The sequence below is a fragment of the Lepisosteus platostomus genome, chromosome 4, assembly GCF_059453375.1.
Source record: "Lepisosteus platostomus isolate fLepPlt1 chromosome 4, fLepPlt1.hap1, whole genome shotgun sequence".
Taxonomy (NCBI): domain Eukaryota; kingdom Metazoa; phylum Chordata; class Actinopteri; order Semionotiformes; family Lepisosteidae; genus Lepisosteus; species Lepisosteus platostomus.
Window position 1 is genome coordinate 71,213,547 of NC_142614.1, and position 27,317 is coordinate 71,240,863.

General features: G+C 42.3%; 1 protein-coding gene across 6 annotated transcripts in view; it reads left to right on the top strand.

Annotated features, from left to right (window-relative positions):
* zfyve16 (zinc finger, FYVE domain containing 16) overlaps nt 1-27,317 on the top strand; it is a 96,783-nt gene that overhangs the window by 61,460 nt on the left and 8,006 nt on the right. Inside the window, exons 1-12 of one of the 6 annotated variants that reach the window (XM_088630600.1) lie at nt 11-333; nt 4,632-4,725; nt 5,750-5,859; nt 7,221-9,496; nt 11,187-11,283; nt 19,307-19,483; nt 20,479-20,618; nt 21,646-21,925; nt 22,377-22,499; nt 24,319-24,474; nt 25,212-25,436; nt 27,018-27,100. In XM_088630600.1, the coding sequence (XP_088486726.1) occupies nt 5,790-5,859; nt 7,221-9,496; nt 11,187-11,283; nt 19,307-19,483; nt 20,479-20,618; nt 21,646-21,925; nt 22,377-22,499; nt 24,319-24,474; nt 25,212-25,436; nt 27,018-27,100 (3,627 nt within the window). In that variant the 5' untranslated portion in view covers nt 11-333; nt 4,632-4,725; nt 5,750-5,789. Of the gene's footprint in view, nt 1-10; nt 334-447; nt 2,145-4,037; nt 4,240-4,631; nt 4,726-5,749; nt 5,860-7,220; nt 9,497-11,186; nt 11,284-19,306; nt 19,484-20,478; nt 20,619-21,645; nt 21,926-22,376; nt 22,500-24,318; nt 24,475-25,211; nt 25,437-27,017; nt 27,101-27,317 lie in introns of those variants that run through there. The other 5 variants (XM_088630598.1, XM_088630601.1, XM_088630602.1 and 2 more) reach the window with 5 other exon arrangements.

Sequence of the window (27,317 nt, forward strand, 5' to 3'; positions counted from 1 at the left end):
AGATCGGTATTTCGGTGCTTTCTCTGACAGCCGTAAATGGTTAAAATGCGAGTTACATCTGAAGAGAGTCTGAAATGCAGGGACTCTAATGCAGCAACATAATGTAGGCGATGTTCGTGTAGCATTAGTGAGTCTCTGTCGCTTTAAGTACGGCGTGACTGGGCGACCCCAGAGGTCAAACCCCCACATCCAAGATGGCCGCCCGTGAGAAGCCTTTCAACAAAACCGAAGAGTGAAATAAATCACAAATCGGATCGATAAGCCTGGGACGGGGAGCGAAGAACAGAGTCCGGCCGCGGGAGGAAGAAAAGCAGCGCGATGAGGCGGTTTTCGGTAACCTCATTTCTGTTTGTGTGTTTGTAGAAGTAAATCGGACGAATGCCGAAGTAACAAGTCAGTAGTGTTTTTCACGGGGTGACGGCGAAAGAGGAGGAGATTGTGGGGGGTAGGGGGTATTTACATTTGTACTTTTGTCCCTACATTTATTTTACAGCTGTATTTTTTTATTTTATTTGTTGTTGTTTTTTTTTTGCTGCTTTTTCGCGCTTCTGGTTATTCGGAATTGAGAAGCCCCAGGCCCCGTCTGTGAGTTTGCTTTCTATCTGAAAAGCCTGCACGTGTAATAGTAATATATATATATACGACCCGGGATTTGTCGCTAAACTCCCGGCAGCGATTCGTAGAGACAGGAAACGTTTTGCACAGGAGAGAAGGAGTCGGGAGAAGTTGTCGTTTTGTCTCTCGGGGGTCTGTTTTTTTTTTCTCGTGTGGACGATCTCCATGATGAAATCCCTCGTCCGCGGCTCCTTCGCGTTAAGGTCCGGGCTGTCGCTCGACACGAAATCCCGACCGGTCGCCGTGGTGTTTCGTTAAAAATGAAGACAAATATTCACTCACGGTGGAGGTGTAGCGGTTTAATCGTGTTGTGTATCTCATAAGAAAAAAAAATTACAAGCGTTTCTTTTCTCAGTTTAAATGTACAGCTGTGTTTTTTCTTTAACTGTCCGAGCTGTTCTGAAAAAAAAAACAGACAAACACATCACCAAGACACGAAAAAGTGTTATATGCCGGTTTTAAAAATCTGTGAACAGATGTGATCCCGTAGTGTTTTACTTGTTTTGGTTAGGACGTGGTGAGTTTTCGGAATTAGGTTGTAGTCCAATGGAAATAGTTCTCCCTGAACAGATTGTTGTAAAACTACATTTTTGTGGTATGACGTTTTTAATATATTAAAAAAAATTTGTCCCCAAATCAACATTGTAGCGGGACAACTTGTGTAGGTTAGCTTATTTTACCTCCTTCTCACATAAATCCCTTTAACTTCCTGAGCTCGGCACGCTTCAAAGCATTCCCGCATACTAAAGGTATAATTATAGAGTCAGTTTTAAAACAAATTAAGATTTTCACGAACAGCAGCCTGTCGGGTTTTTAATTGTTTTTTCCCCACTTGTTTTCACATTGACTTATTATTAGCGATCATTTCATAGTCGTCACCTTCATTCAGGATGAATTCAAATTACAATTTGCGAAGTGAAGTATCTCGTTAGTATCAAGGGCAACTGTAACTACATTTCCTGATTGCTCCACATTCCTAACCAGTTTTTATTATGAGTCAGTACAATAAGGAATTGCTCTTAACTGCTGCAAAAAATATCTGGTTTGACAAATTGGCATACCGTAGGCTTATGGTGCTGAGTATGCTTGTTAGTCTTGGGGTAAATCCAGTCTGTAATAATAATAATAATCCTCACACTTAAATTGCACTTTTCTGGAAACTGCACTCCAAGTGCTTTACAAATAATGGGGAGTCCCCTCCACAACATAGCAACCTTAGGTTTCCCAGGAGCTCTCCCACCCAGGTGCTGACCAGGCTCCCCCTGCTGAGCATCAGTGTTGCCAGTTGTGAGCTGCAGGGTGATATTGCTGCTGACATTCTTTTCGGGGCTCAGAGCCTGGAAGGTTTTTCTGTGTCTCCTTACGTTCTGTACAGCTCCTTCCTTTCAGTCCTTCTGGACAGCCTTCTTCTGTTAACCACTTAAAGAGACACGTAAAACCTGCTGTCTGGACTCCCAACCCCAGACTCTGCAGCGACTTTCCAGTCCGGTGAAGGGGATTCGTCTTATTAATACTGTGGTGCGAAAGAGGTGTGTGCTTGTGACGTCTTTTCGCCTGAAGTACGGTAGTTTTGAATCCTCACAATAGTCACAACACAGTGATAAAACGAGCCTTTGTGTGGCCTGTTTATGAAAACATTGTAAGTCCGGAAGATACATCCAGTGCTTGTAGGCCACAGGAAGGGTAGGGTGGCGTCTCAAGAGTCTGTAAGATGTTTTGCACAGTTTACAATGCAGGACACTGTACGTGATGGCAGAAGTGGTCGTCTTTTTTTTTTGAACTTGTAGACTTTACAGTTCTGAAAATGGGCATTGTCAGGGGAAATTTAAATCATTAAAACTGTCTGTCAGAACATTTATTGATTGTGTAACTGTTTTTGCCATCGAATCAGAAGCCGCTACACGATGACGGCAACCCTGCCTTTGCAGTAGTATTGTAGCTGCAGTGTCCTCGTTCTCAGTGTCTCAAAAGCTCTTGCTACATGAGTCAACATGCAGGCCACATAAGTTGCGTCAATCTTTTGCCTATGATGTAATTGCAGGGGGTTTCACCAGTTATGCTGTGACGCAGATTTACAGATCACATTCAATACAAACTGTTCTTAACCTCAGCAGCATGCAGTTATATTTTGACAGCTGTGTCATATCGGAATCAAAATGCTTATGCACCAGAAATATAGCATTTGTCTTTCTACTGTTTTTCTCTTTGTCTGAGCCCATCTTAATTATTAATAGTTAGTTAGCTACTTAATTTGATATTCAAGTTTAAGAGTGATCTGGACCAGAGATTAATCTTTTAACAAGTAATTCGCTACCAAATGAGAGGATATTTAATTGACCTAGTAAAGGTTTATTCCATGTTGAATAAACCAGCTTCATTTGTTTCTTTCAGCTTGAAATAAACCTTTAATTATTCCTTTGCAGCCTACTCATGTTGACACAGCCACCTACTTGAATATTTAATTGACTGCTAACATTCATAACTGTGTTTTTTTTAGGTGTCCATTCTTATCTGATTATTCATTGGTGCTGATGGTATCTGGACTTACAAGATACTGCCCAGTACCTGTTGTTATGAGTGCACTCTGATCACATTGCCAGGGTGTTTCTGTGGTATTGACAGAAGGTTGCCAGGGGTGTTATACAGGGCAGCTGAAAAGTGATAGAGCACACCAGCTGGATTGCCTCATGTATAAAGGCCCAAAGGGTGTTCATGTCAGATTGACTTTTATTTCATCTGTCAAAATGTTAAGACAAGAATGCACCTAAAAGCATATTAAGACCTAATACAAAAATATATATAAGCCAGTTATATATAAAATGTATTTTATGTCTGGAAATGCATTTTTTTCATAGCATTAATTCACCTTCAGTATACAAGGCTTACAGTCATTGCTGTTTAGAGTGAAGCACTTTTAGATTACAGGTAACTGGGAATCGGGGAAAAAAAACAGGTATTTCCACCTTCTGTACTGTAATTTGAGACGTATACAGGCATTGTTAATATTGTACATTTCCTGCAGGGTGTTCTTAAAGGCTCAGGCCTGTACGTTTTTTTGAAGAAAGGCACTGATGCTGTGGCCTCTCACCCATGTTCGGTGTTGAGATAGAAAGCAGTGACTCCTCTCCTGTTAGCCCCTGCCGCTCGCCAGCTCTTGCTGTGCCATAGGCGAACGGGTTGCCTGCCTGTAGAAAATACTGCAGCTCACACTTCACTTGTTCTGGTTTCTAAGGTGGTCTCTCTGCTGTAGTGATGGCTGAATGTTCTCTCACAGCTGCTGAGGATCAGGGGTTAAAACTTTGCTCTAGTTTCTGTTCCCTTAAGTGATTCACTGCCCTGTGACTGCCGAAAGTTAAAACTAGATCGTGACGCAGGAGGGAACAGCGTTTCTCTTTTTGTGTTTTGACAAGGCACATGGCTTGCGAAGGGCTTCAGTGCTGTTTCCCTTGCTTAGGCTGTGCCTCTGGTGCAGCACGGAGCAGAATCAGTAAGACCTGAATATGGTAATCCAAATATAGTCCTGTAGTAGGTGTGGAGTGTGACTTGGCATTGGGAAAAGCAATGTAGCTTAAGAAATTGTTTTTATTTTCAGTTCAATGCGACTGAGTTCATGTTGGAAGTTAGGTGAGTAAGGCCAATATTCAAGAGACAGCTCGGGGCAGGGCTTCACTTTTAGAGAAGGAAGTGTCTTTTTAATTTCACTCCTAGCACAAGCTGTTTAGTAAAGGCTGGGTGGCATGGTAGCACGGTGATTAGCATTGCTACCTCGTAGTGCTGGGGCCTGGCTTTAATTCGGGACCTGGAGTGCTGTCTGTGTAGAGTTTGTAGGTTTTCCCCATTTTCGTGTGGGTTTCTGCTGGGTGCTCCAGTTTCCTCTTACAGGCCAAAAACGTACTGCTAGGTTATTTGGCTTTGTTTGGGGGAAACGAACCCTGGCAAGTGTTTGTGTCCGTCTACCCTGTGATGCAGGGTGTATCCTGGGTGCGTGCTACCTTGTACCTCCTGCTTCCCGACAGCCTCCAAGTCCCACGCGACCCTGAAGTGGATGAAGCCGTTAGAAAATGGATGGATGGTGCAGTGATGATGACATTGTTTTAAGCTAATTACAACGTAGGTAATTGTGTGATTGACGTTGATTCCTTAGTCCACCGTTGACAATAGATTTAATGAACTGATTTTCAAGGAATGAGATTTGAACAGGTTTAAGCAGTTGTGAAACTGCTGTCAAAGCACTTTTTACACTACGGCTGAATTTAGTTCATTAATAATTCGGTGGCTTTGATAAGATCCTATGAATAGATACAAAAAAAAGAAGTTGTGAATTTGCGCATTAACGCCAAAAAGAAAGAAAAGGTTTCTTTCCCTCTTAGTTGGGTAATGTTGAAAGTCCTCAAAGATGTATGCGACTGCCGTTAATAATATGTATATTCTGCAAATGTGATTCCGAAATTCTGGCAAGTTTGCATTCTCCATCGACTCTGGAGACATGTCAGGTTTGTTAGACACAAAGAATTAGACTCATATTGGCTTTGAGAAACCCTTTTTGTTTGTCATTTTAATTGTCCGGGATATCTTCAAGCTCGTTTCAGAGGGCGAAGCTTGTCCTGTGCATACTGAAAGAACCTCTGATTTAGAATGAAGGATTTTCTGAGGTTATGCTGAAGTTTGGACAAGCAAATAAAAATTATTGTAAAATGATTTTGCAGTTTTTAACAGACATATGTGCTTATCTAGGAGATGTCTGCAGCATGTATAATTTAAAAATGTTATTTAAATTCAGCTTTATAAGTCGCTAATATATCATCTGCATTCAAAACATTTGACTATTATGCATGTTATGTTGTAGTTATTCTTTGTTAAAAAAAATGAAATTTATATGGGCTTTGCTTTTTCAGGATCCTCATGGTACAAGGTCTGAGTCAGTGCGATTGAGTTGTGAAAGTGGCATTGCACGTGATGAGGTCACCTGGAGAGCACCTGGCTTAGCCCTCTGAGTGTTAACCTAGCTGGGGATATGCTGTAGACCCCATCGCTCCTTCCCGGGAGCTGAAAACGTGAAGAGTTCTTTGGCAGCCAGTCAAGAATCTGCCAGGAGGTGAAAAGTGAGCCTTAATGCTTTTCTCTTTCTGTCTAGGAGCTCAAGGGCTGAGCTGAGCCCGTGTTCCCGAGGGAGAATGGACAGCTTCTTCAAAGCAGCCGTGTGCGACCTGGACAAGCTGCTGGACGATTTCGAGCAGAACTCAGGTTAGAGCCTCTTCTCACCTAGGACATCTCTGCTGATAGTAAAGGGGGGGTGTCGCTCTGCAAGGGAATGAGTGTGCAATATTAGTCTCTTTAAATTCTGAATAGTGTTTGGCATTGCCATGCTACCTTTCCGTCTCACTGAAATACTTCCAGTCTTCTAACGCAAAACGTGTTCCTGCAGGAAGGTGCATGTGATGTAACTGGCATTCCAGTTGCAAGCTGAAATCATGTGTGATGTAGATGTGCATCTGTTCTCTCTTTCATCACACTTATGGTATTCTTTTTCAAAAGGAAAAACTCCTAAAACTTAATAATCAGAATGAAGTGCTTCAAGTGTCAATAGACACACTTTAATCAGCATTGTGAAAGATTTATACTGTATGTGATTACCTCATTGTTGTGTTTATTAGGGGAAAACATCCTGTTCTGTTTTTTTGTGATTGTTTTTTTTTCTTCCAAATGAGCTTATTTAAACTAAATGGGTTCATAAAATGCAAGGGCAATAAACAGCTCAATCTTGTATTTTGTGTAATGTGTCCAAGATTTTTTCAGTCTCTTGTTTCTGATTTAGTAGCATGTGACTGTGATTATCAAACTGAGATATGCTGTATTTCTGTTACATGTTTATTTTGGGAGTATTCCAATGACAGAAACAGTGCAACATTCAGGATGGATTAAATTAAACATTTTAAACAGATACCATCCAAGATCACGGGCGATTGTATGTTGTCAGTATGAAACGCGAGAGTCAGCATTACGACAGTGCTCGGACAGCGTAAATGCCAGATCATACCACACGCTAGATTTGAAGTGGTGGTACATAGACCCGATAAGCTTCTGAATGGTTTGCTCTGGGATATCCTGACACCTTTTTTGATTTTCATTGTTCAAGGTGTTCATGGTTGTATGTTTCTGTACCAGTTTGTCAAAATCATGTATTTTTTTTTTAAATGGCTATAAATTCTGGTTTAGCTCATTGTGGACAATTTAACATTCATAATATTATAAATATAAATATATATATATAAATATTTTAGGAAATTGTAATTTAAGCTTAACATTTTGGCTCTTCCATGCTCAGCGAGTCGTTGATGTAAAACAAGTTTTTCTTTTGTTCTGCATTAGTATTAGTATTTTTCTGGGGGGGGGGGGTTAATTTTTTGAAGTAATTTCAGAAATAACTTTTCTCGTAATCTTGTTTTCTGGGTACATAAATCTCAGTTTTTAACTTAGGTTTATGCATTGAGACGAAGAATGCTTCATTAGCGTTCTGAGCCGATGGCTAAGGTTTAGGCGCATTGACATGTTGCATGATTAATGAGCACACATTTCAAGTATCTTTTGTCTTCTTTTCTTCCTAGATGAGTTTGAATGCAGGATTACAGTAGAGATCCCATGTGCCCCTGTCTACCCTGCTCCGTCCTCCAGTTGTCAGGCCTTTGCATCACAGCCTCAAGCAGCTTCTTCGTCTCAGTCAGCAGTCAACAGTTTGCCCAGTACGCCTGCAGGGTGCTCCAGTACCCCACTTCCTGGCCTCGCTGTGCACTCCACTGACCCCGAGTCCAGTGGGAGACCCTTGACTGGTGTGGACCTCCTGTCATCTCTGGACAGCAGGGCTGCCAAGACCTCGGCACCTCCGTGTCCAGACAGGGCGCTGAAACCAGTGTGCGACTTGGTCAGTGACACAGGCCCTGCAGTTCTGCGAGCCAGTCGCCATGACGCCTTCAAGGAGCTGGATATTGCTGAAAAGGAACTGGAGGAACGTTTATTGGTAGATCTTGAATCTACAACTGCATGTCATTCTGGAGGTGGTCCACATGTTGGCCTTAAGAGTATCCCTGGGGCACAAATCTGTCCTACCAGGGAGGGATTGCTGGTGGAGCAAGATGCCGGACATCTTGCAGCTGGAGGAGTGTTGACTTCCTTAAGTTTGTTAGATATAATCTTTCCAGCAGAGAATGCTAATATACCTCAGGGTGCAGAATCGGCTAGCATTCTAGAAGCTGAGGAGCCTTTGGAAGCAGTCATTCAGGATGATGGGTGTCCTGAAACAAGACTGAATTGTACAGATAATGGAGAACCCCTTTCTGACTCTGAGAGAACTGGGATTGGCAGTCCAGTGACTGATTCTCAGGGGGACTGGGGTGATAAAGAAACGAGGAACAGCACTCCTCAACATACTGAGGTAGATGAGATTAACCAAACCAGCATCACTCTTGAAGGTGCAGAGCTGGAACAGCAGATTCCTTCCCGAAACCAAGAGAGAGACATTAGTGAACAAGTCAACAGCTTAGCCCATGAAATGTGTGGTGTTTCACAACAGGATAACTTGAGCAATTTCTCAAGTCTCCCTGAAGACAAAGATAGTTCCTTGTCCTGTCTACCGATATCTGTGTCCATGTGTGGGTCCCTGGACTTGGAGAAGAATGAGTCGCAGGCCGAAGAAGAGGTTGAGGTTCTCACCTGTGAATCACCAGTTCAAGTTGTGCCTGCTGTCCCTGATATTCAGCAGATTATTCCTCCAATGGAGGTAGCTACGAACCGTGTGGACCAAATTGGTCCTGGGTCTGCTGATGAAAGTGGCAGCCTCCAGTCAGAAACCAAAGCTACTCCTGAGACTAAGCCATTAACCAATATCCCAAGCATGGCCTCTTCTCAGTCAGCAGAAAGCAGTTCAGCTCAGGATGGAGAGGGGTCTGCCGTGGTAGAGGAAAGCTGTTCTCTCCCTGTTGGTGCCAGCCCTGAGTTTCCCTCAGATATTGCCTTTGTGGATGACTTTCTCCTAGATGGTGACCTGGGTGACATCCTTGTGACAGATGAGGATCTGGATGCCTTTCTCATGGAGCGGAACACACGAAATAGTGAGGGAGAGCCCCTGAAGAATGTGGCAGATGAAGGGTTTTCAGAAATGAATGGAGACCTTTCTGAATTTCCTGACCTGTCCCCAGGTGATATGGATGATGGTCTCGCTGAAGAAAATGGGAATGCCATCAGTGCCAAAGGTGGCGAGGTAGCCTTGCTCGCTTCGAGCCATTCCTATTCAGCCGTAGAACAAGGTGATCTGAAACCTGCTTTTTCATCTCAGGACAACGACGGTTCTTTAACAGATGACATTGCTTGTACCGGGAGTAACCACAGGGAGTCTTCAAACACAGCCAGCTCTCTTGGCAAAAAGTCAAACCACACTGATAACCACCCATACTATGGAGGAGCAAGACCCAAGCAGCTTTTTAGCCACCCTGCCAGAACTTTACTAACAAATGAATTGGACTACAGAATAAGTGAGAGTCAGGATGTACCTTACGCTGGAGTTCTTACTCCTAATAACATGGAGTCCCCTGCTGCAGAAGCAGACCCCAGTCAGTATTTAGGAAATTCTGGGTATCTTCACTCAGAAAGGATTGAAAGCACCATGGGTATTGATGAAGTCTCAGACTCTGCACTGTTCCTCTCTCATCCGGATGACAGCGTAATGGCTGAGGCTGCTTCTGTAGATGACAGGGTGATGCGGGAGGCGTCCAGTTTAGGCTCGAAACAGCCTTCATGGGTGCCTGATTCTGAGGCGCCGAACTGCATGAACTGCCGCCAGCGGTTCACCTTCACCAAGAGGAGGCATCACTGCCGAGCATGTGGAAAAGTACGTCTGAGTTTTAATTTCCTTTTTTTCCACATGAAGCCAGTCTCTGTGCTGAGTGTTTTGTCTTGCTCTTGTTAATTTCTTTGACGGTGGAGTTTGTGCAATCCAAAGAACATCTTCTCATCGCTAAACATGAGTTATTAGTTGGGCACGTTTGGGGTTAATCACTTTGCTTTTGAGTCTGTTATACCAGAATAGTACCATTCTTGCTAATGCATTTTAAATGTAGTTCAACATACATTTTTGAAGTATGTTTTTAAGCACATTTTATATATGTGCCTCAGGTCACTGGAGCCCTAAAAAAGTTCAGTCGCAAGTCCTTTCATCGGAAGTGGAACTATATGATCTTATTATTCTTAATAAATGTTAAGGTGACATTGTAGATTTACGAGTTTTAGAAAAAATTTCAGATGAGGTTTAATGTGACTGAGTTTTTTAAAGTTCATTCTAATTTGCAAGCCTGACTTGTAAGAGTTATAAATCTTGCCGATGGGTTTTGATGCATTAATCGTATTTCTTCTTGACGCATGGGGTGTTGAAGCTGTTTCGCTTTGCTTTCATTGACTGCTGCTTGCTGTTTGTGTTGCTTTATTTCTCCACGTTAACTAGCCTTGCTCTCCTGATGCCAATTTAAAAAAGTATTTGACTCAGCAGGTGATTTTTCTTCCCTGTATGCAGTCTGCGCTGACAGTTTGGGGATCACTGCTGTCGAGGCAATCTCGCAAGCAGTAAGGCGCTGAAATCAGACTTGGACGAATACAAGATTTAATCAGAAACTCTTCCATTCCTGGATTTATTTATTTTATCCGCTTATTTTTTTGGTCCGGAATGAGTTCATTTGAAACAGACAAAAAAAGGTGGGGGCTCCTATTTAACTCAATTTCTACAGGCACACAGCTGAGGTACCTTTTCATGCCTGAGCGCTTGCTGTTGAAATTCTTCAAAGCATATTTCTGATTCCCCGAAACCTCGTAACATGGTCTTAAACCAACTCAAAAAGAAAGCTGCGTTTGCTCTTCTCCCTTAAAAGTGTTCTACGACTGCAAGATGTGGTCACACCACTCACTCACAGCCCTGCTCGGGCTCGTACCTTGGGTCTGGCTCGGCTCGTTGAACAGCCGCTGTAAATGAAGTCGTACCAGGCCCGTGAAGGCCCAGCTTGGATCGGCTCTGTTGTGCCAGTATAAAAAGCCCAGGTCTCTGGAATGTCATGAGTTGACTTGACTGTGACCAGGTTTCCCCCAGGATGCTTCCTACTCGTGTCTGAGCTCTGCCAGGCGTCGAAATACAGAGCTGCAAGTGCAGCTATGAATCATAGATGAGTTCATTTGTTTTCAGTATGTAGTTTGACCTCTGTAGTGATGGCGGTACAAAAAGAAAAGGGGTGTGATTTCAATATCAATAGTACCATTGTGTCTGTTCTTAACAAAACTATGGGCGCAGCTGTATACGTTTTATTTAAGCTCTCTGCTTTTCGTGTGTGTCTGTTGCCTTAAGCAGGCTCAGTGTAATTTTTAGTTTTCCACATCAAATGCTGCCCAAAATGTAAGAATCACTACTCTGTTCTGATGTTGTATATTAGAAAAACTCCAGAACAAAGGTTAACTGCTGTGGTCAATGCAGGCAGTTTGGCAGGAGGTGAAGGTGGAGAATTGACTCATGCATGTGTGTGTTTGTGATGTCTTCCCAGGTGTTCTGTGCAGGGTGCTGCAGTAGGAAATGCAAGCTCAAGTATCTGGAGAAGGAAGCCAGAGTCTGTCTTGCGTGCTATGAAACCATTCATAAAGGTGAGTACCAGCTTCTTAAACCTCCAAGCAGAGCAGTGCTGTGGGAGAAACAGCAGGAATCGCCAGTGTCAGTGATGGTCTGAAGTGCAATGCAGCAGGCTTGCTGTGTTGACTGTGTGCCAGGCTGTTATTCACAAGCTTTCTGCCTCGTCAGTCGGTCAGTAGTTAACAGTGACCTGAGCTGGCAGAAAACCTTCCCTCAGCGCTTCATGAGATGGAGGCTGTCAGTCTATGCCTGCTGTGGTGAAACCTCTTGACCTGTAGCCTGGAATCTTTTCCCTTTACTTGTGGCAGATGAAAAAGACACACCTGCTCTGAACCCGAAACACCCTTATGTGCTGCGGTTGCCTGGAATATATTTGAGGTTTGATTCTATTAGCTTTGGCAGGGTTGCGTGGATCAGCTGAGAGATGATTCAGCAGCACAGTAGCTGAAAATTGCTTTTGATGATGGGAAACGTAAGATCAGGAAACGTGTGATAAACTGTAGTAGGCTTGCGTAATCCTTACATTAAGTGATTACAGTCCAGCACGTTTTATGCTATATCTCCGTGGACCATCAGCATTACTGATGATGAGTCCAAGTGTTTTATGAAGTGTTTGGATTGAAAGCCAGAACACCCTGTGTTGTTCATGTTATAAAGAAATTAGTAGTGTTTTAAAGAAATTCAACCAGTGAAGTATTCTGAAATGTTAATTACCTAAAGCCTGCCTACATCTGATGCTGCACCATGACGGCACACTTTGCATTGTTCTAGTGCAGCTGGCTGTCAGTGTCTCTTGTCTGTCCTGTCAGGGTGTGGTGAGCAGAACTCACTCTGACAATGTTACTGATCTGATGCAGTGGTCAATAATGAAGGCTTTTTAGTTTTGTTTAAAATGTGACTTGCAAGTCCAGCACATGAATCCAATATCAGTTTTGCATTTTTGTTTTAAATGTACAGGAATATAGCTGTTTATAGATGCATTTCTTAGCCACTATTGACTGTTATAATCTTTACATATAAAACCATTTTAACATCTTACAAATGTGATGTGTGGTAAACCAAGGATGATATTTAACAACTACCAATTCTTGGTAGAATTCTGACAGATACTGATCATCATAAGAAACTTAATACTTAGAACTGTAACCATTTTTTGGGCAGGGGAATGTCAATCTTCGTTGTAATAATTGCAATCTTGGCAGATTTATTTCTTATAATGAACAGCGCCAGTATTCATACCTCTATAGTTGCATTCCTACATTGTCAGGTTGTGAAGGAGATAAACATTTGCAGCCCAGCAGATTTTATTCAGAATGACAGTGAAACAAGATTCAGAAGCCACAAGTGTTGAAACTAAGCTTAAACTATGTGTTTAAAAACCAAGAATAGGAGGCAAGCACGTCTTTACGCAGTGGGTTGTGGGAGTCTGTAACAAGCTACACATCAGTTATGTTAAAGCTGATACCTGGGTTTCTTTCAGGAAGCACCTGATTGACACCCACGGATCCATTAGCTGCTAGCTATCAACTGGGCTTGATGGGCCAAATGGCCTCGCTCATTTGTAGCTGTTCTTATGTTTTAGCCTGCATAAACTGTGTGCAGATGTGTGCTTCTTCCTCGTGCTGTATTGTTTCTAAGATTGGCTCTGGCTTGCTGCAGCCCTCACCGGGATAGGATGCTTGCTGATGATGGATGAGAGGATAAAAATAACCACTTTTCACTGTTACTGGCTTCTTTCCTCCTCTTGCCTTTCTGGGTCAATAGTATGCCTTGCAGATCTATGTGAAATGGAGCCCGCTCTTCTATGGGAGGCTGCAAGGTCCTCAGATGTGTTGGAATTTTGACGGTAGCAGTAGACCTAAATTTCTGCAATCTGGTGCCTCATGTTCTGTGGCAAACCATACGTTTTAGTGCAGAATCACTTCTTTGATGTTTGGCATGCATTAAGTCTTATTGGTTTGTTAAGTTCCTGTAAGCTTTTAAAATCTGCTTTTTAATTTTTTATAATGCCATATTAATCTTCCCACATTTCTGTTGTAGAGAAGTGCCTGATTTTCCTGATTGTAATGTTTTTGTAAGTATCTGCTGTTAAGGGATGCTTGTGTCCATGTGCCGATGGGTGCCTAAGCCAGCTGTGAATGCCCCCAGTGTGCTAAAGTCTGTTAAAGACGGAACTGTCCTGTTCAGTTTGGGAATTAACGGGTGATATTTAATCCATTGAACTATTTAAGTCCTTTGCCATAAAATAAAAATACAAAAAGTAATATTTAAAACTCCATTCATGAGATTGAACATTGAATGAACATTTTTACTTACTTCACAAGCAGTATCGGATCCTGCATGTCCCAGCTCGCTTTAGTTTTAGTGTTCTCGTGTGATTCTCCTGGGTCATTAGTCTTTAATTAAATGGATGCCTTACCAGAAATAGCTTGTTAGGCTTCTTTTCCTAGCTGCCAGGAAGACGTCTCTGAGCGCCTCGAATCCAAGCCTGTGGATGGAGGAGGTCTCTGTGGACTCTCCAGGCTTGCACCAGTTTTCCTTTTCATTAATCACTCCTCTGCTGCCCCAGGCCCCTCGGCCTGCTGCTGGGTCAGAAATTACCCTCAGGGTGGGATTGCCCTCTTTTATCAAGTGCAGATGAGGCGGCTTTTCTTTGTAAGTGATTTCACTCTGAACTCTCAGCATTGTCTCAGGTTCCATGGTAAAAGTTACCCCAAGGTAAATTCGGAGAAGGGGAAGTAACCCAGAACATTTTTGTTATAAAAATAATAGACCCTAAAATTTAAAAACAATTGAAGGAGTGGAATGTTTTCAACGTGGCCTAAGGGACTCCCTCTTTGAATTATGTTCTTATGATTACTTAATGAATTGTTAAGTAACAAACAGAATTAGTTCATTGTTAAGTTAAAGGTACTCTTACGGTTTCTTAGGCAGCTACTGTAGCTTAACTCCTGTAAACCTCTGCTGATTGCATTATTATAGTTCAGGTAATTTGTCATGATGAATGAACCATGTCCATGTTACAGCCTGGAGCTGTGTTGTGCTCTTCTGTATAGTGCATGTATAGTGCATGTTGCCTACTGCTGCGTTCCTGCATTCGTATTTGTTTCGTAGTGATTCGTGAAATTAGCCTGATGAAGGATTGTTCTTACATAACAATAATGGCGGGTGGACCTTTTGTTAGAATTATCCAGCTTAATTCTTGATATCACGCATGTCATGGCAAAAAGAAAATGTGCTTTCAAAACTGGGTTTTGGAAACTAGTGCAAAAGCTGCAGTAAGTGAAAGCCTGTACATTCTGTACATCTGACGTAAAAAGCCATGTTTTTGCATTTAAACAAATTCAGCATTTTTTATCACTCAAGTTCCAGCCATGGCTTATCACAGTGGCTGTCCCATTTTATATATATATATTTCTACAATATAGAATCAGAATGTTGGGATGTTTTGCCATGGATCGACACAAACCGCCCCTACAATGTCTTAAGTGAAAACAAAATTCTATAGTATAGTATAATTCCTAAATTCATTATAAAACAGAAAAATAACTTTTGATAGTTACCGTATGTCTAAGAGTGAAAATAAAATACACATTTTTGTAAATGACCACTTAGAAGAAAATGCAAACCATCCTTTCATCCGGTATTGGGAAGTCACCTGTGCTGGTGCAGCAAGCCAGGGCCCATCCCTGAAGCACCTCTACCTTCCCCTGGACAGGGACACCGGAGCCCCCCAAAACGTAGAGGGTATTTGAATGCCAATTAAACTGAGCAGGCATCCCACACCGAGGTCTTGGGAGTGAGCAAAAACCCTCGATGGCAAATTACATAACGACAGCATTTGGGTCTATTCAAAATGTATAAGAAGCAATGAATATTTTACTAAGGTGTTCTGCTTTTGGAAACATCACACAGAAAATGTTTTTTTTTCTGGTTTTTGAACTTCGGTGATGAAATTCCTGTGAATGCTGAAGTGCCAGGATATGACTTCACCTTAATCATTGGCAGCCTGAAGCTGGAGAGCTATAATAATAATAATAATAATAATAATTGCTTACACTTATATAGCGCTTTTCTGGACACTTCACTCAGAGCTCTTTACAGGTAATGGGGATCCCCTCCACCACCACCAGTGTGCAGCCCCACCTGGATGATGCGACGGCAGCCATAGTGCGCCAGAACGCTCCCCACACACCAGCTATCAGTGGGGAATGTATCTTGGTGCTTTGCTTTCAATATGGATACATGCATTTAAAATGGAAACATACGGTTTCAAACGAGAGGAAGCCATTTGCGGCATCTAGCTTATTTAGTTGTTAGTAGTTAATTGATTTTAGGAGCTAATCCAGTTGTATGATAGAAGGTCTGCAACTGAGGGTTAGGTAACCTGCCTGGCCAGTGTTTGGTAAGGGCCAATGGGAAATTTGGCCAGGATGCCGGGGTTACACCCCTACTCTTTTCGAGAAACACCCTGGGATTTTTAATGCCCACAGAGTCAGGACCTCGCTTTTACGTCTCATCCGAACGACGGCACCATTTTAGAGTATAGTGTCCCCGTCACTATACTGGAGCATTAGGACCCACACAGAGAGCAGGGTGAGCGCCCCCTGCTGGCCCCACTAACACCTCACCAGCAGCAGCCTGAGTCTTTCCCAGGAGGTCTCCTGTCCAGGTGCTGACCAGGCTCACACCTGCTGAGCTTCAGTGGGCTGCCAGTGTGAGTTGCAGGGTGATATGGCTGCTGGCATTAGTTGTAAAGCAAGTGGTGTTAGTTTTGAAGAGTGTGAGGTGTGTCGTTAAAGACATAGAAATACTTAATGAAACTGAACATTTTTCACATGAAAGATGGATTGGCAATTAGTTTGCTGTGAGAAAGCACTGAAGGGTTTTTCTGGCTAAAGCCGGAGCCAACAACATGATGCAGTTCAAGAGGGATATTGGTTTAAAACAAAAATAATGCCTGCAGCTTGTGTATAAACATCGGAGAAAAAATAATGGGGAGTCTGAAATCTTTGGTGTAATTGTGGCCTTGGTTTAGATCAGTCGAAAGCAAAGACTAGTAACATGAAAACTGGAGGGTGCTGTGTGTGTAAATGCTAATATTCTGTTTATGGACATTTGTGTGTTTGAAAGGTTTATCTTTGAGGCCAAATGAGCATTATTTCTAAATATTGTAGCCTGATATTTATCAGTTAATGCAGCTCAGGTTCAGTCTTAGATTAGCGTAGTAAAAGAGTTTGTTTTTTTAATTTAAAATCGGATTCTCATGGAATACCCAGTAGTAAAATGGACATGCATAAGCAAAATAAATTTGCACACTTGTCCTGTTTAATCTTCTGTTATATCATGGGAACAGCATGTATTTGTGGATGAGGTGTCAGTAGAGATGCCTGAACTGGTGGTGTGGTTGTTGAGATCTGTTTTGGCAGGAGGAGAAGAACAGGAATGAGTTGGAGAGAGGCTGTGCATTTATTCTGCTTGCCCTTGCTGTCAAGTAGTTCAAGTTCAAGTTTATTGTCATTACACTCATATACATGGTATATGGTATAACGAAATGCTATTTAGCTAGCTAAGTAGTACAAAGAGAAAAAACAACAACAATAATGCAATTGTGTAGCAAAAGAAAGATGGAGACAACAGGCAGTGTGCAAAAAACAACAACAGGTTTTTTCAACAACAGGTAGTTGTTATCCAGAAAGGTGAAAATTGCTTTTTGTATTAGGATGTTTTCTGGGCTATAATATTGGAATGTATTCTAGTATTTGTTATAGTACATCTGTTAGAGCTGAGAAACTTGGGGGCAGTTTAGAGATCCCAAACTTGTCGGCATGTCTTTGGAATGGGGATGAATCTGCAACACCTAGCAAAACCTGAACAGATCGAGGGAGAACTTGCAGACTCCTAGCAGGAGGCATTCCAAGATGAAACCAGGAGCCAAAAGATGTGAAACCACAGCGTTAAACCGCCACACCCTCATGCTGCCCATGGGTACTAATTTTTATAAAGGTGCTGTTTAAAGCCCAAGAAGAGGTCAAGTACCCTAAAACCTCACCAAAAGACCAATAGGCCTTCCACTTTGATCAGTAAGAATTGCTGTAGGATTGCTGTCGAAGACAGGTGTATCAGTGTACCTAGGGTTTAAACCAAATGTGTTGTGCTTGTTGCATGCATTTACAACTTTGACATGATATCGTTAATGTGATGGTTTATACAATATTGTATAAATCGTCAGACAGTAATCCAGAATGCTGGCAAAGCTCTAAAATTTTAACATTTTACTTAGCTTTCTAGATAAGGGTAACTGCACTTCTCAGTAAACTCTTCGTACTGTACTTAGAAGAGTACAAAATTATTCTTCGTCCTTTACACTGTGTGCTGCCTTTCTCCTACTTACATTTGCTTTGAAGCTTTGTGTCATGTGGAAAATTGCAGCAGCAATCATCTTGCTTTTCAGACAGTTTTGGGGTGTCTTTTTGTTAGTCTGTAGTGTAATGTATAGTTTGTGTCAGTGTAAATGTAAAACAATTGATATTATCTCATTGTAATCATTTTAGAAGGTGTAGTATTTTAAAGGCTGTATTTTGCTTAAATTTTAAAATACAATATTATGATTCTCTCCATATTTATACTGCTTGTTCCTTGTTTGTATACAGCCTCCTGAACAAACAGCTTTTGTCTTTATTAAATATCTGTGTACCATGTGGTTTTTACCTGGCATTTAATCTGATCATGTGATTGTGAAAGCATTTTCTGCGTGCATGCTGGCAGTGTGACAAGCTACTTAATGGCTGGAAGCTCTGAAAACAGTGTCTTGATTCAAAAACGGAAAAGAACAAGAGAAGTTGTCTCTTATGTCGGCCTCAGGCGGTGATTCAGACACAGTGTGCGCTCAAGGATTGCACTAGCTTCTGCTCAGGAACAGCAGCAGACCACAATCAGAGATGCATCGGAGCCATTACACAGGAAGCTCATGTCCCTCAAAAACTGGAGCTGTCTTAATATAACCGCCAGCCGGGGCAGAAACGGCACAGTTGTATCGGCACAACATTAAGAGTTTTGTCTGCCTCACTAGTAAAGAAGGCTTTGAAGGACACAAATTAGTTCTGCTCACTGGACTTGAAGGTAAACTGTGATGTGAGTGCGTTAACTGGGATGTTGGCTAGTTATGAAAAGGCTGTTTGTTCCCGCATGTTTTTCCAGAGGTTTTTCAGCCTTTGATGTCGAGATCAGTTGCTGAGCACACTGTGGTCAGGCGGCTTTCCCGTTTCAGCCGTTGGGCTGGTTTCTTTTTCCAGCTGAGACCCATCCTATTGCTTAGTGTTGCCGAACTCGTTCTGAATTGCCGATTTAATTTTCCTGGTTTGGTGGCCTGAGTGTAACAATGTCAGTATTGATAGTATTCATTTAGTTGATGCCTTTATCCATCGCACCTTACAATAGAATCCATTCTGATTGTGGTGTTGTAGCTTGAGCTTGAGTTTGAGCACAGGGAACTGGAGTATAGTGAACTAAAGTATAGTGAGCCCCTGTTCTTTTAGCCAGTTAATTTGTCTATGAGAGACTTGTACCCACCAGACACAGCCAAACCAAGCAGTCTGTCTCTGCTCCTGTCCGGTCAGAAGAAGGCAGAAGGCACCGCAGTGATAGAAGGTTTTAATGGCTCTTTTCGGAAAACAAATTGTATGGCAAGATGGCGGAAAAACGAAAATAGCTCGTGGTGGTAGCTTGTGAGAGTAACAGATTGTTTTTATTTGATCCAGCACTGTGCATACATTTGTAACTAGAGTTAAAGCTCTCTGGTGCCGCACACTGCAGCAACAAAATAATCACGTTGCAGCTCTGTCGGCAATCGGCCACGCAGAAAAGGAAGTGAACAATAGGTAACAGAAAAAAGAACTGAGCTGCCAGCATGGCGCATGTGACTGTGCGTGGTGTGCGAAGAGGGAAGAGAGCCACGCTCCCTCTTTCCCTGGGCTAGGCAGCTGTTCTGGGCTCCAGGCCTGCACTCCCTCCTGATGATGACCTCCTCCCCTATAGCTCAGGCCTTCGAGAGGATGATGAGCCCCACGGGCCCCAGCCCCAACCCTAATGTGCCCTCGGAGTACTGCTCCACCATCCCACCCCTGCAGCAGGCTCGTGCCGCTGGGACCCTCAACTCCCCTCCGCCTACTGTCATGGTGCCCGTCTCCGTGCTCAAGCACCCAGGAAGCGAAGGTAACCTTGCAGTCTGCTCTTCTGCCTCTCTGTTAGTCCAGAAGGGGCCATGTGCCTCAAACCAGCAGCAGTTGCATAAAATGGAAAGGAAGCTATGAGAGAGAGATCTTATGAATTCCAAGATATTGCCTGCCTTTTCCTTTTCAGTCCTTACATTTTTTCGATCATTCATTACCTAGCAGTCTGGATGACACATCCAATTTAATAATGGTTATTCTTTCTAGATAATACCTAGCCAATTTGAAATCGGATCAATATGGATCACATCACTTGTCCACCCCTCCCCCAATCCCATACAGAATGAGCTTAGCAGACCCACTTTCTATTTTGCACTCTGTAAGCCTTTAAAAGAAACCACCTCAAAGTGCTTTGCTATATATGGAAAAACACATTTCATATATAACAAATATCTTGTGTTTGTGGGACCAGTAGGGAACCCTCGCCCTGCGGTCTGTGTGGGCTCTAATGACTCAATATAGTGATGAGATCACTATACCGTACAAAAGGCACTGTCCTTCAGATGAGATGTAAATCCCGCATTTCAAAATGACTCTCCATCATTGATAATCACAGGGTGTTTTTTGAAAAGAGTAGGAGTGTTACCCCAGTGCCCTGGCCAAATTTCCTCCCCGTCTTTATCATTCATGGCCTCCTAATAATCCCCATCTCTAGGAATTTGCTTCAGTGCTCTGTTTTTCTCCTCATCGATAGCTGATGTGTGGTGAGCGAACTAGTGCACTTTGTCTGCCTTTGCATTTTCTGGTGTGGGGCTGCACATTGCTGCTGGTTGAGGAGAGTCCCCAGTACCTGTAAAGTCCTTGGAGTGGAGTGTCTTGAACAGTGCTATATAAGTGTAAGGAATTATGATGATGGAAGAAAATTACAAAACTAAGAAAACAGATCCAGCACAGAAGATAATCGCAAACAGTCCTCTCTGAAAGAGTAGATTTTTGATGGTTTGTCCCCTTTAATCTCTTCTTTTGATCCTACTGCAGGATTTCCCAGGGAACAGAAGCGAGTGTGGTTTGCCGATGGTATTTTGCCAAATGGAGAAGTTGCGGACACAACTAAGCTCTCTGCTGGAAGTAAGAGATCCTCCCAGGACCCCAGCCCTTCAACACCAGAACCCCCAGTGGTAAGACACTACTCCCCCGTTCTGCATGTGGCTCTTCTGTAGGAAAATTAGCACTTCGGGGTTTTTGCTTGCACTGCTGTGTTCATAGTGTGTTCTTCGCCTTTGCTTTGTGTATAAATAAATGAGCCTTTTAAAGTGAGAGTGTTTTACTTGACACTATACAGGCGCTCCGCTACTTACCAACATTTGCATGTATGAGCATGTTCACATAAAACGGGTGAACCGCAGAGCTGCTTTGTACTGTGGCGCATCAGGTATTTGCATATCAGCCAACATAGTGATTTGTTACTATTTAAAATGCATGCTAATTTCTGCACACTTTCTGACTCTGGCATTGATTTAAATGGTTTTACAACTTCCATAGTGCCTTTTCAAGGATAAGGGGCTCTAGGCTACTCTAAATATCCTTAATGTGACCTCCTATTTTTATTAAATCTTATGGAAATTCAATTTCCAGGTCATGAACAGTCCATCCTGTAAGCAGGGTCGAGGAATTTGTACATTTGTACGGTGGGGAGCCACTGTCAGAAAGGGGGGTATTCGCCCTGACTCGTTCATTTGGTTCTTAGTTACAGAATCCAAAGATCTCAACCAGTTGTTGCTTTAAAGAAGCCAGGGCATGGGCTTCAATAACATGACATTGGTACTTATTCTAGATGATCACAACCCTTTGTATAAAAGTGTGCTATGTATACATAGAATTTAAGCTTTTCAGAATACAAATTTGGTAAAACCAGCAGCACTTTTGATGTTAGAGGTGTGATAGAATGCTAAACGGAATGCAGGGGATACTGAATAAACGTCTTCTCTGCTAGGCCGTTGTCCATGCTGTACTGGTCATAATAAAATGACAGAGGTAGTAGAACAAAATCGCCTTTGTTAATCTTCTTACTTCTCCAGTTCTGGTTTAATTATCAAGGGCCTTCTTGAAAGAAGCTTTGCATGAAGCCTCAGATCTTTTCAATCCTATTTACACATTTGCATGTTTGCTCCGTTGTGGCGTGTAATGAAGTGTCTCCTTTCCCAGTCCCAGGTGAAGAGTGAACAGGAAGGACCTGCTGCTGCATTGCTGGGTGATGATGCGGAAGCCGGAGCAACCGGGCCAGAGCAGGCCCCTAGTGATGCAGGGAGTCCTCTTAGTGGGACTCCTGATGGCCCAGGAGACAGCAGGACCCTTGTCAGTGGGCCCTGGGATTACAGCCTGCTCTGTGCCGTGGGGAGCTGTGTGACCAAGGCGGACAGCCTGCTCCCGGATGATGAGGAGGGCCTGCCTCCCCTGCTAATAGCCACAGGAGAGCAGGGAGGAGGTGAGGCTGCAGACAGGGCTTGCGGAGAACAGACTCTCGAATGCATGTGCAATAGAGTAAGACCTGTGCGACCTTCAGTACATCAGCTCTTCACTTACAGCATTCATTTAGTGTCCAGCATTTGGTTCTAACTCTTCCTAAGCTATCGATGCAAAAACACGTTATGTTTCAATCCTTAGTTGTAAGAATTGCATGCTTGTTTACTATGCTACAAGCTCAGCGATCAAAGAGGTCTATTTCGTATTTGTGTTTTATACAACACTGGAATAGAAATAGAGGCTGGAGATGAAATAATAATAAGGATCTATTCCTAGCTGAAACTTTTTTGGAACCTTCTAGGTTTTTAGGTTTTTCATTATGTTTCAGTTAGCTTTGTGCCTTGACGTTTTTCCTGGTGCTGTGTACGCCAGAGGGGTTTGTGGTGAAAAGACTGTTTGTTTTGTAAATGCAGACCCATTAGTGGAGGAACTTCCCTCTCCCGGCCAGATCCTGCTGCTACTGGAGGAAGGAGGACCACGACCTCTGACCTTTGTTCTGAACGCAAACCTTCTGGTCAATGTCAAAGCAGTCTCCTGTACGTAACGCTTGCCTTTCCTTTGGTCCGAGACCCTCATAGTTAATCTGTAAATGTGCCCAGCATGATGTTCGCTAACCCACAGCCTGCCAAGCCCTTTTGAAAGAATAAATTATTCATTCTCACATGAATTTCTCAATTCTTTTGTAAGAACATCATTTTCTAGGGTTATGCTCTGACACCAGTTCATAAAGTAGGACTGTGTCAAAGATAACATGGCAAGGTGTTTCTAGACTTTTCTTCATTGCTGCTTGCACCTCATGTATCACACTGATAGATTACCCATGTTCCCTTGTCAGTGAATGCATTAGTACAAATATCGTCCTCATCATAGGGATGCAGTTAATGTTCTTGCCTTTCCTGCATCTTGTTAAGTGAAGCACTTTCAATAAAGACGATTTGGAATACCTTTCCTGTCATATTTAGGAAAACGAGCTGGCCAGTTGCTGGGGGAGATTTTTGGTTTGAGGTTAGGAAGCCCTCAGAAGTCGATGGTTTACTGATTTGGGCTGGCCCTTGGCCGCCTCACATTTCGGTTGTTTGGCCACATTCCTACTTACAACTATCTAAATTTAACAGATGTCTAGATTGCAATCGTCCGGTCGAAGTTTTGGCACATGGCGATTTGGAAATTTGTAAAAAAACGACAAACCGAAATGAGGAAAGTGGCATGACAGAATGAGGTGACGGAACGTGTACCACCGTTTTACATATTTCCATCCTTACAATGTTATGTTGGTTAATAATGAAAATAGCCACAAACCTGTCAAAATCTTAAGTGCTAGATTTAATAATACTGTTTATTTTGCTTTCAAGCAATTAATCTTTCTCTCTTAAGTGTGTTAAGTGATTTCAACTAAATCAATTCTGTGCCCATTTAAAAGAGACAGAAAAACAGATTTGACAGAGGCTGCGGGTGCAAAAGGTGTAGTCTGTTGTAATGCAATTACTGGCCGTTATGGTAGCCAGCAGCCATATACATTAAGTAAATGTGACATTGTGTGTGACCCTAACACGAATTTGACGTTAAGGTTAAAAGCAGGAAGCCAGCCACAACTGGAAACGTGTGAGGTACCTGAACAGGCTCTACTGCTGGTTTGTTCTGAACAGTTTATCTGTGAAGTGGTTAACGACTTTAAAAGTCTCGGTGTTCACGATGGCGGGGGCAGTTTGTTGGAACTAACATAAGGATGATTTCACTGGACAACACCTGGTGCACCTATTAAAACCGCAATTTCCATCCATTGCTATCGTCAAGTGAGGATTATATTTAAATTTAGGTCTTTGATTAACAGTATAACACTATGCATATCGTCAAGTATGTATTTCTTAACATTGAAGTTTTGTATTTCTAACTGACATGTTTAAAATTACAGTGTTTGAATATCCTAATGTAAGATAATGTCCTGTCTTTAAAAACGTTTTGCAAAGGTTAGGTGCCTGTTTCATTACCATCATAATTAAAACAGACATGAGCTTAAAGCAGCCTGGAAATGGATGGATTGCCATTTCTTCTGTGTGTTCACGTATATGTTAGGCAGCTCTGGTCCTGCAGTTTCTGATCCTGGGTCTGCGTCGAAAAGGTGACCTAAATCTGTCAGTCAAGTTAAACCTTTTCATTGTAGGTTGCTTCTCTTGAGAAGAGATATCCAACTCCAGCTGCAAATGCAGTTTTGAGAGGGGTCAGAGAGTAGTGAATACATGCATCCCACCGCCAACCACTGTGGGTTCTTCTTCTTTCTGGTATTTTGAAGAAACAACATGGTGCATCCTCGTTCCTTATTTGTTTTCCCCTTTTGTTGTGTGCCCTATGCTGCAGATGGTGGTCGAAAGTGCTGGTGTTTCAGCTCCAATGGTCTTCAGGGCGTAGGCCAGTCGGAGATAGTCATCTTGCTGCAGTGCCTCCCAGATGAGAACACTCTGCCCAAAGACATCTTCAGGCTCTACATCACCATGTACCAGGATGCCCAGAAAGGTAAAGGATCATTGAAGTGCCAGTGAGGGGGTGGATTAATGGTAAAGGATTATCATTGGGTGTCAGGCTAAATCGACTCCTTCACACTGCCAGTGTCGGAATGTAATTGCCTTCTGTTTTGAATATTTAATTTCTGCATGTTGGACCAGTGACACTGAAATCTTATTTGTCACCCCTGATGTGAGTTATGTCCCTGTGGACAGAGGGATTTTAAAGGAACAGTATAGCTTGTCATTTCAGACTTGTAAAACTGAAACAATAAAGGTTCATGATGCCTGTTTTCACTTATTTTTCTTTGTAACCTCTGTTGATTTGTAACTTGCTCAAATAAAATGGCAGCATTAACCAAGAGCATTTATGTAAGGAGATTGTAGAATGGCAGGTGTGAAATTCATGAACATTGATGTCAAGTTTTGTACAGTACATACCAGAAGTTAATTTAGTCCGAATACAGTAATTCCTAACATGTAGCTTAAAAAACACCATGCCATGCTCTGGGAACCTATGTGGTTTGTCAAGATGACCCTTCCTAGTCCTGTTCATTCTCCACATGCGTTTTGAATGTTTTTGTCTTAATTCAAGTTTTTTTTTAACTATTACTTATTCTTAAAAATTAACTACTTGTACCTGTTCTTGTTGGACATAACGCTTGTCTTTAATTCATAATGTTGACAAAGGGCAAAGTATTGTAAAATGAAATTTCAGATCGATTTTCCCATCTTCATCTCATCCTTCAGGAACATTTGTGGAGAACCTGGGCAACGTAACATTCACGGAGAATTTCCTGGGCAGTAAAGACCATGGAGGATTCCTCTTCATTTCACCCAGCTTCCAGCCTCTGGAGGGTCTCCCACTGCCCTCCAGCCCTTTCTTGTTTGGGGTGCTCATCCAGAAGCTAGAGGTGCCCTGGGCCAAAGTATTCCCCTTGCGCCTACTGCTGCGACTGGGGGCTGAGTACAAAGGTGAGCCAAAAACAGCCAGAACCGTTCGCAGTTTTGAGCATTCTGCCTTAATCCGTTTTCTCTGCTCTTTGGACTCCAGTTCTCAAATCAATTACAGATTTCCTTGAATGCCTCCTGGCTGCTATTTGAAAATTAACCTTCTATGTGGAACTTGATCAAAATATGCTATAAATATACCTAATTGTATGCTCTGTATGTACAGTATCTGTTATTGTTGTTGCCTGTTCAAAGAGCTCACCGCTCAGGTGGAGCAGTGGCTCTGTGGCTCAGGATCTGCGTCTGTGGCTGGAAGGTTGTCGGTTTGTATCCCGCAGCCGGCAGAGGAATCCTACTCCGTTGGGCTCCTGAGCAAGGCCCTTAACCCCAGCTGCTCCAGGGGCGCTGTACAATGGCGGACCCTGTGCTCTGACCCTCAGCTTCTCTCCCTGTCTGTGTCTCTCATAGAGAGCAAGCTGGGGTATGTGAAAAGACAAATTCCTAATGCAAGAAATTGTATATGGTCAATACAGGTCACCAAGACCTGTATTGATTATTCTCCAGGATCTTTTTTCGAGGCTGAAAATTCTCTAGTTTACTTCTGATAATTGTTTCCATATCCTCACATATATTAGAAGTCGGACTTATTGATTTCTAATTACTTGGATCGGTATTGTCTATTTTTATAGATGGGAGCTACATGAGCAATTCTCCAGTCTATGGTACTATCCCTGTCTTGTTAGAAGAACAAAATCAGTGGCATATTATCTTTTCTTTTTTTAGTACAATTGGTAGATATAATTGGACACTGGAGATTTGTTAATCTTGAGTTCTTCTATTACCTGGAATATTTTGGTCTCTCCTATTCTAATACTATTACTGAATGCAGAACTCTGTTAGGTATGTTGTTGATTTCTTTGGTGAATATCCGAAATGAAATGCTTATTTAAGTACTTCAGTCATCCCTTTCGGTGTCTAGAAATTTGCCTTTGTTGTCCTGAATACATTTGCTCTGTCCTTTGCGTTCCCTTTCTCGTTAATCTCCTTTTTTTTTTTTTGCCTGTGCTTACAATTTATTGTGTTCATTTTCTTCACTTGGGTCCTGCTGATTTTTAATCATTTCATAAACTGTTTTTTAGCTTTTTATTTCCTCACTCTTGGGGATTAATCTGTTTTGTGCTCCAAGCAGAATCTGTTTAAACTGTGGCCTTCCGTTCTTCACTCCCAACTGCCATTGGAAAGAAAAATCTTAATTATACAGTATTGAATTATAATTTGCATCTGCTTTTGGTGGTTTGTGGCATTCCCCCAACACTATAAATACAGAGTGATTTTTTTGCAAGTCTGGTCCATCGTGGGTTTCTCGTTTCCTCTAGGTTTAGTACCTAAGCCTGAATATTGTTTTTGTTACATAATGCTACCTCTTCCCCTCTTCATCTTCTGTACACCATATGTTCTGTACTAGAACATAGCCAGCACATCCTCCCCATTCTATCAGGAAATATGCCCATTATTATCAACCCAATCCTACCATGCATGAACCTTTCCAATGTTACTAATCATTCTAGAAATGCTTGAATAACTTTTTGTCTTTGTATCTTACAGTCTATCCCTGCACTTTGATAAGTCTGAGATTCCGAAAGTCTTTGTTCAGAGAGACGGGGCATACCATAATGAACTTACTTGCAGTAAGTATATCTTGCATTCAATCTTACGTAGCTGCTGAGACAGCTGAAAAAAGTACAGCAGAGGTGAACTAAAGAGAACACAGTCCTCTGTATCCTCTGGTTTTTAATAAGTCAGCTTTGTAGGGTCCACAAATGATACCTATCCTCAGTACAAGGGCACACATTCACACAGTGTGAAAAGTAAGGTTGACATTAGTAACTACTTGGTATTATCTCT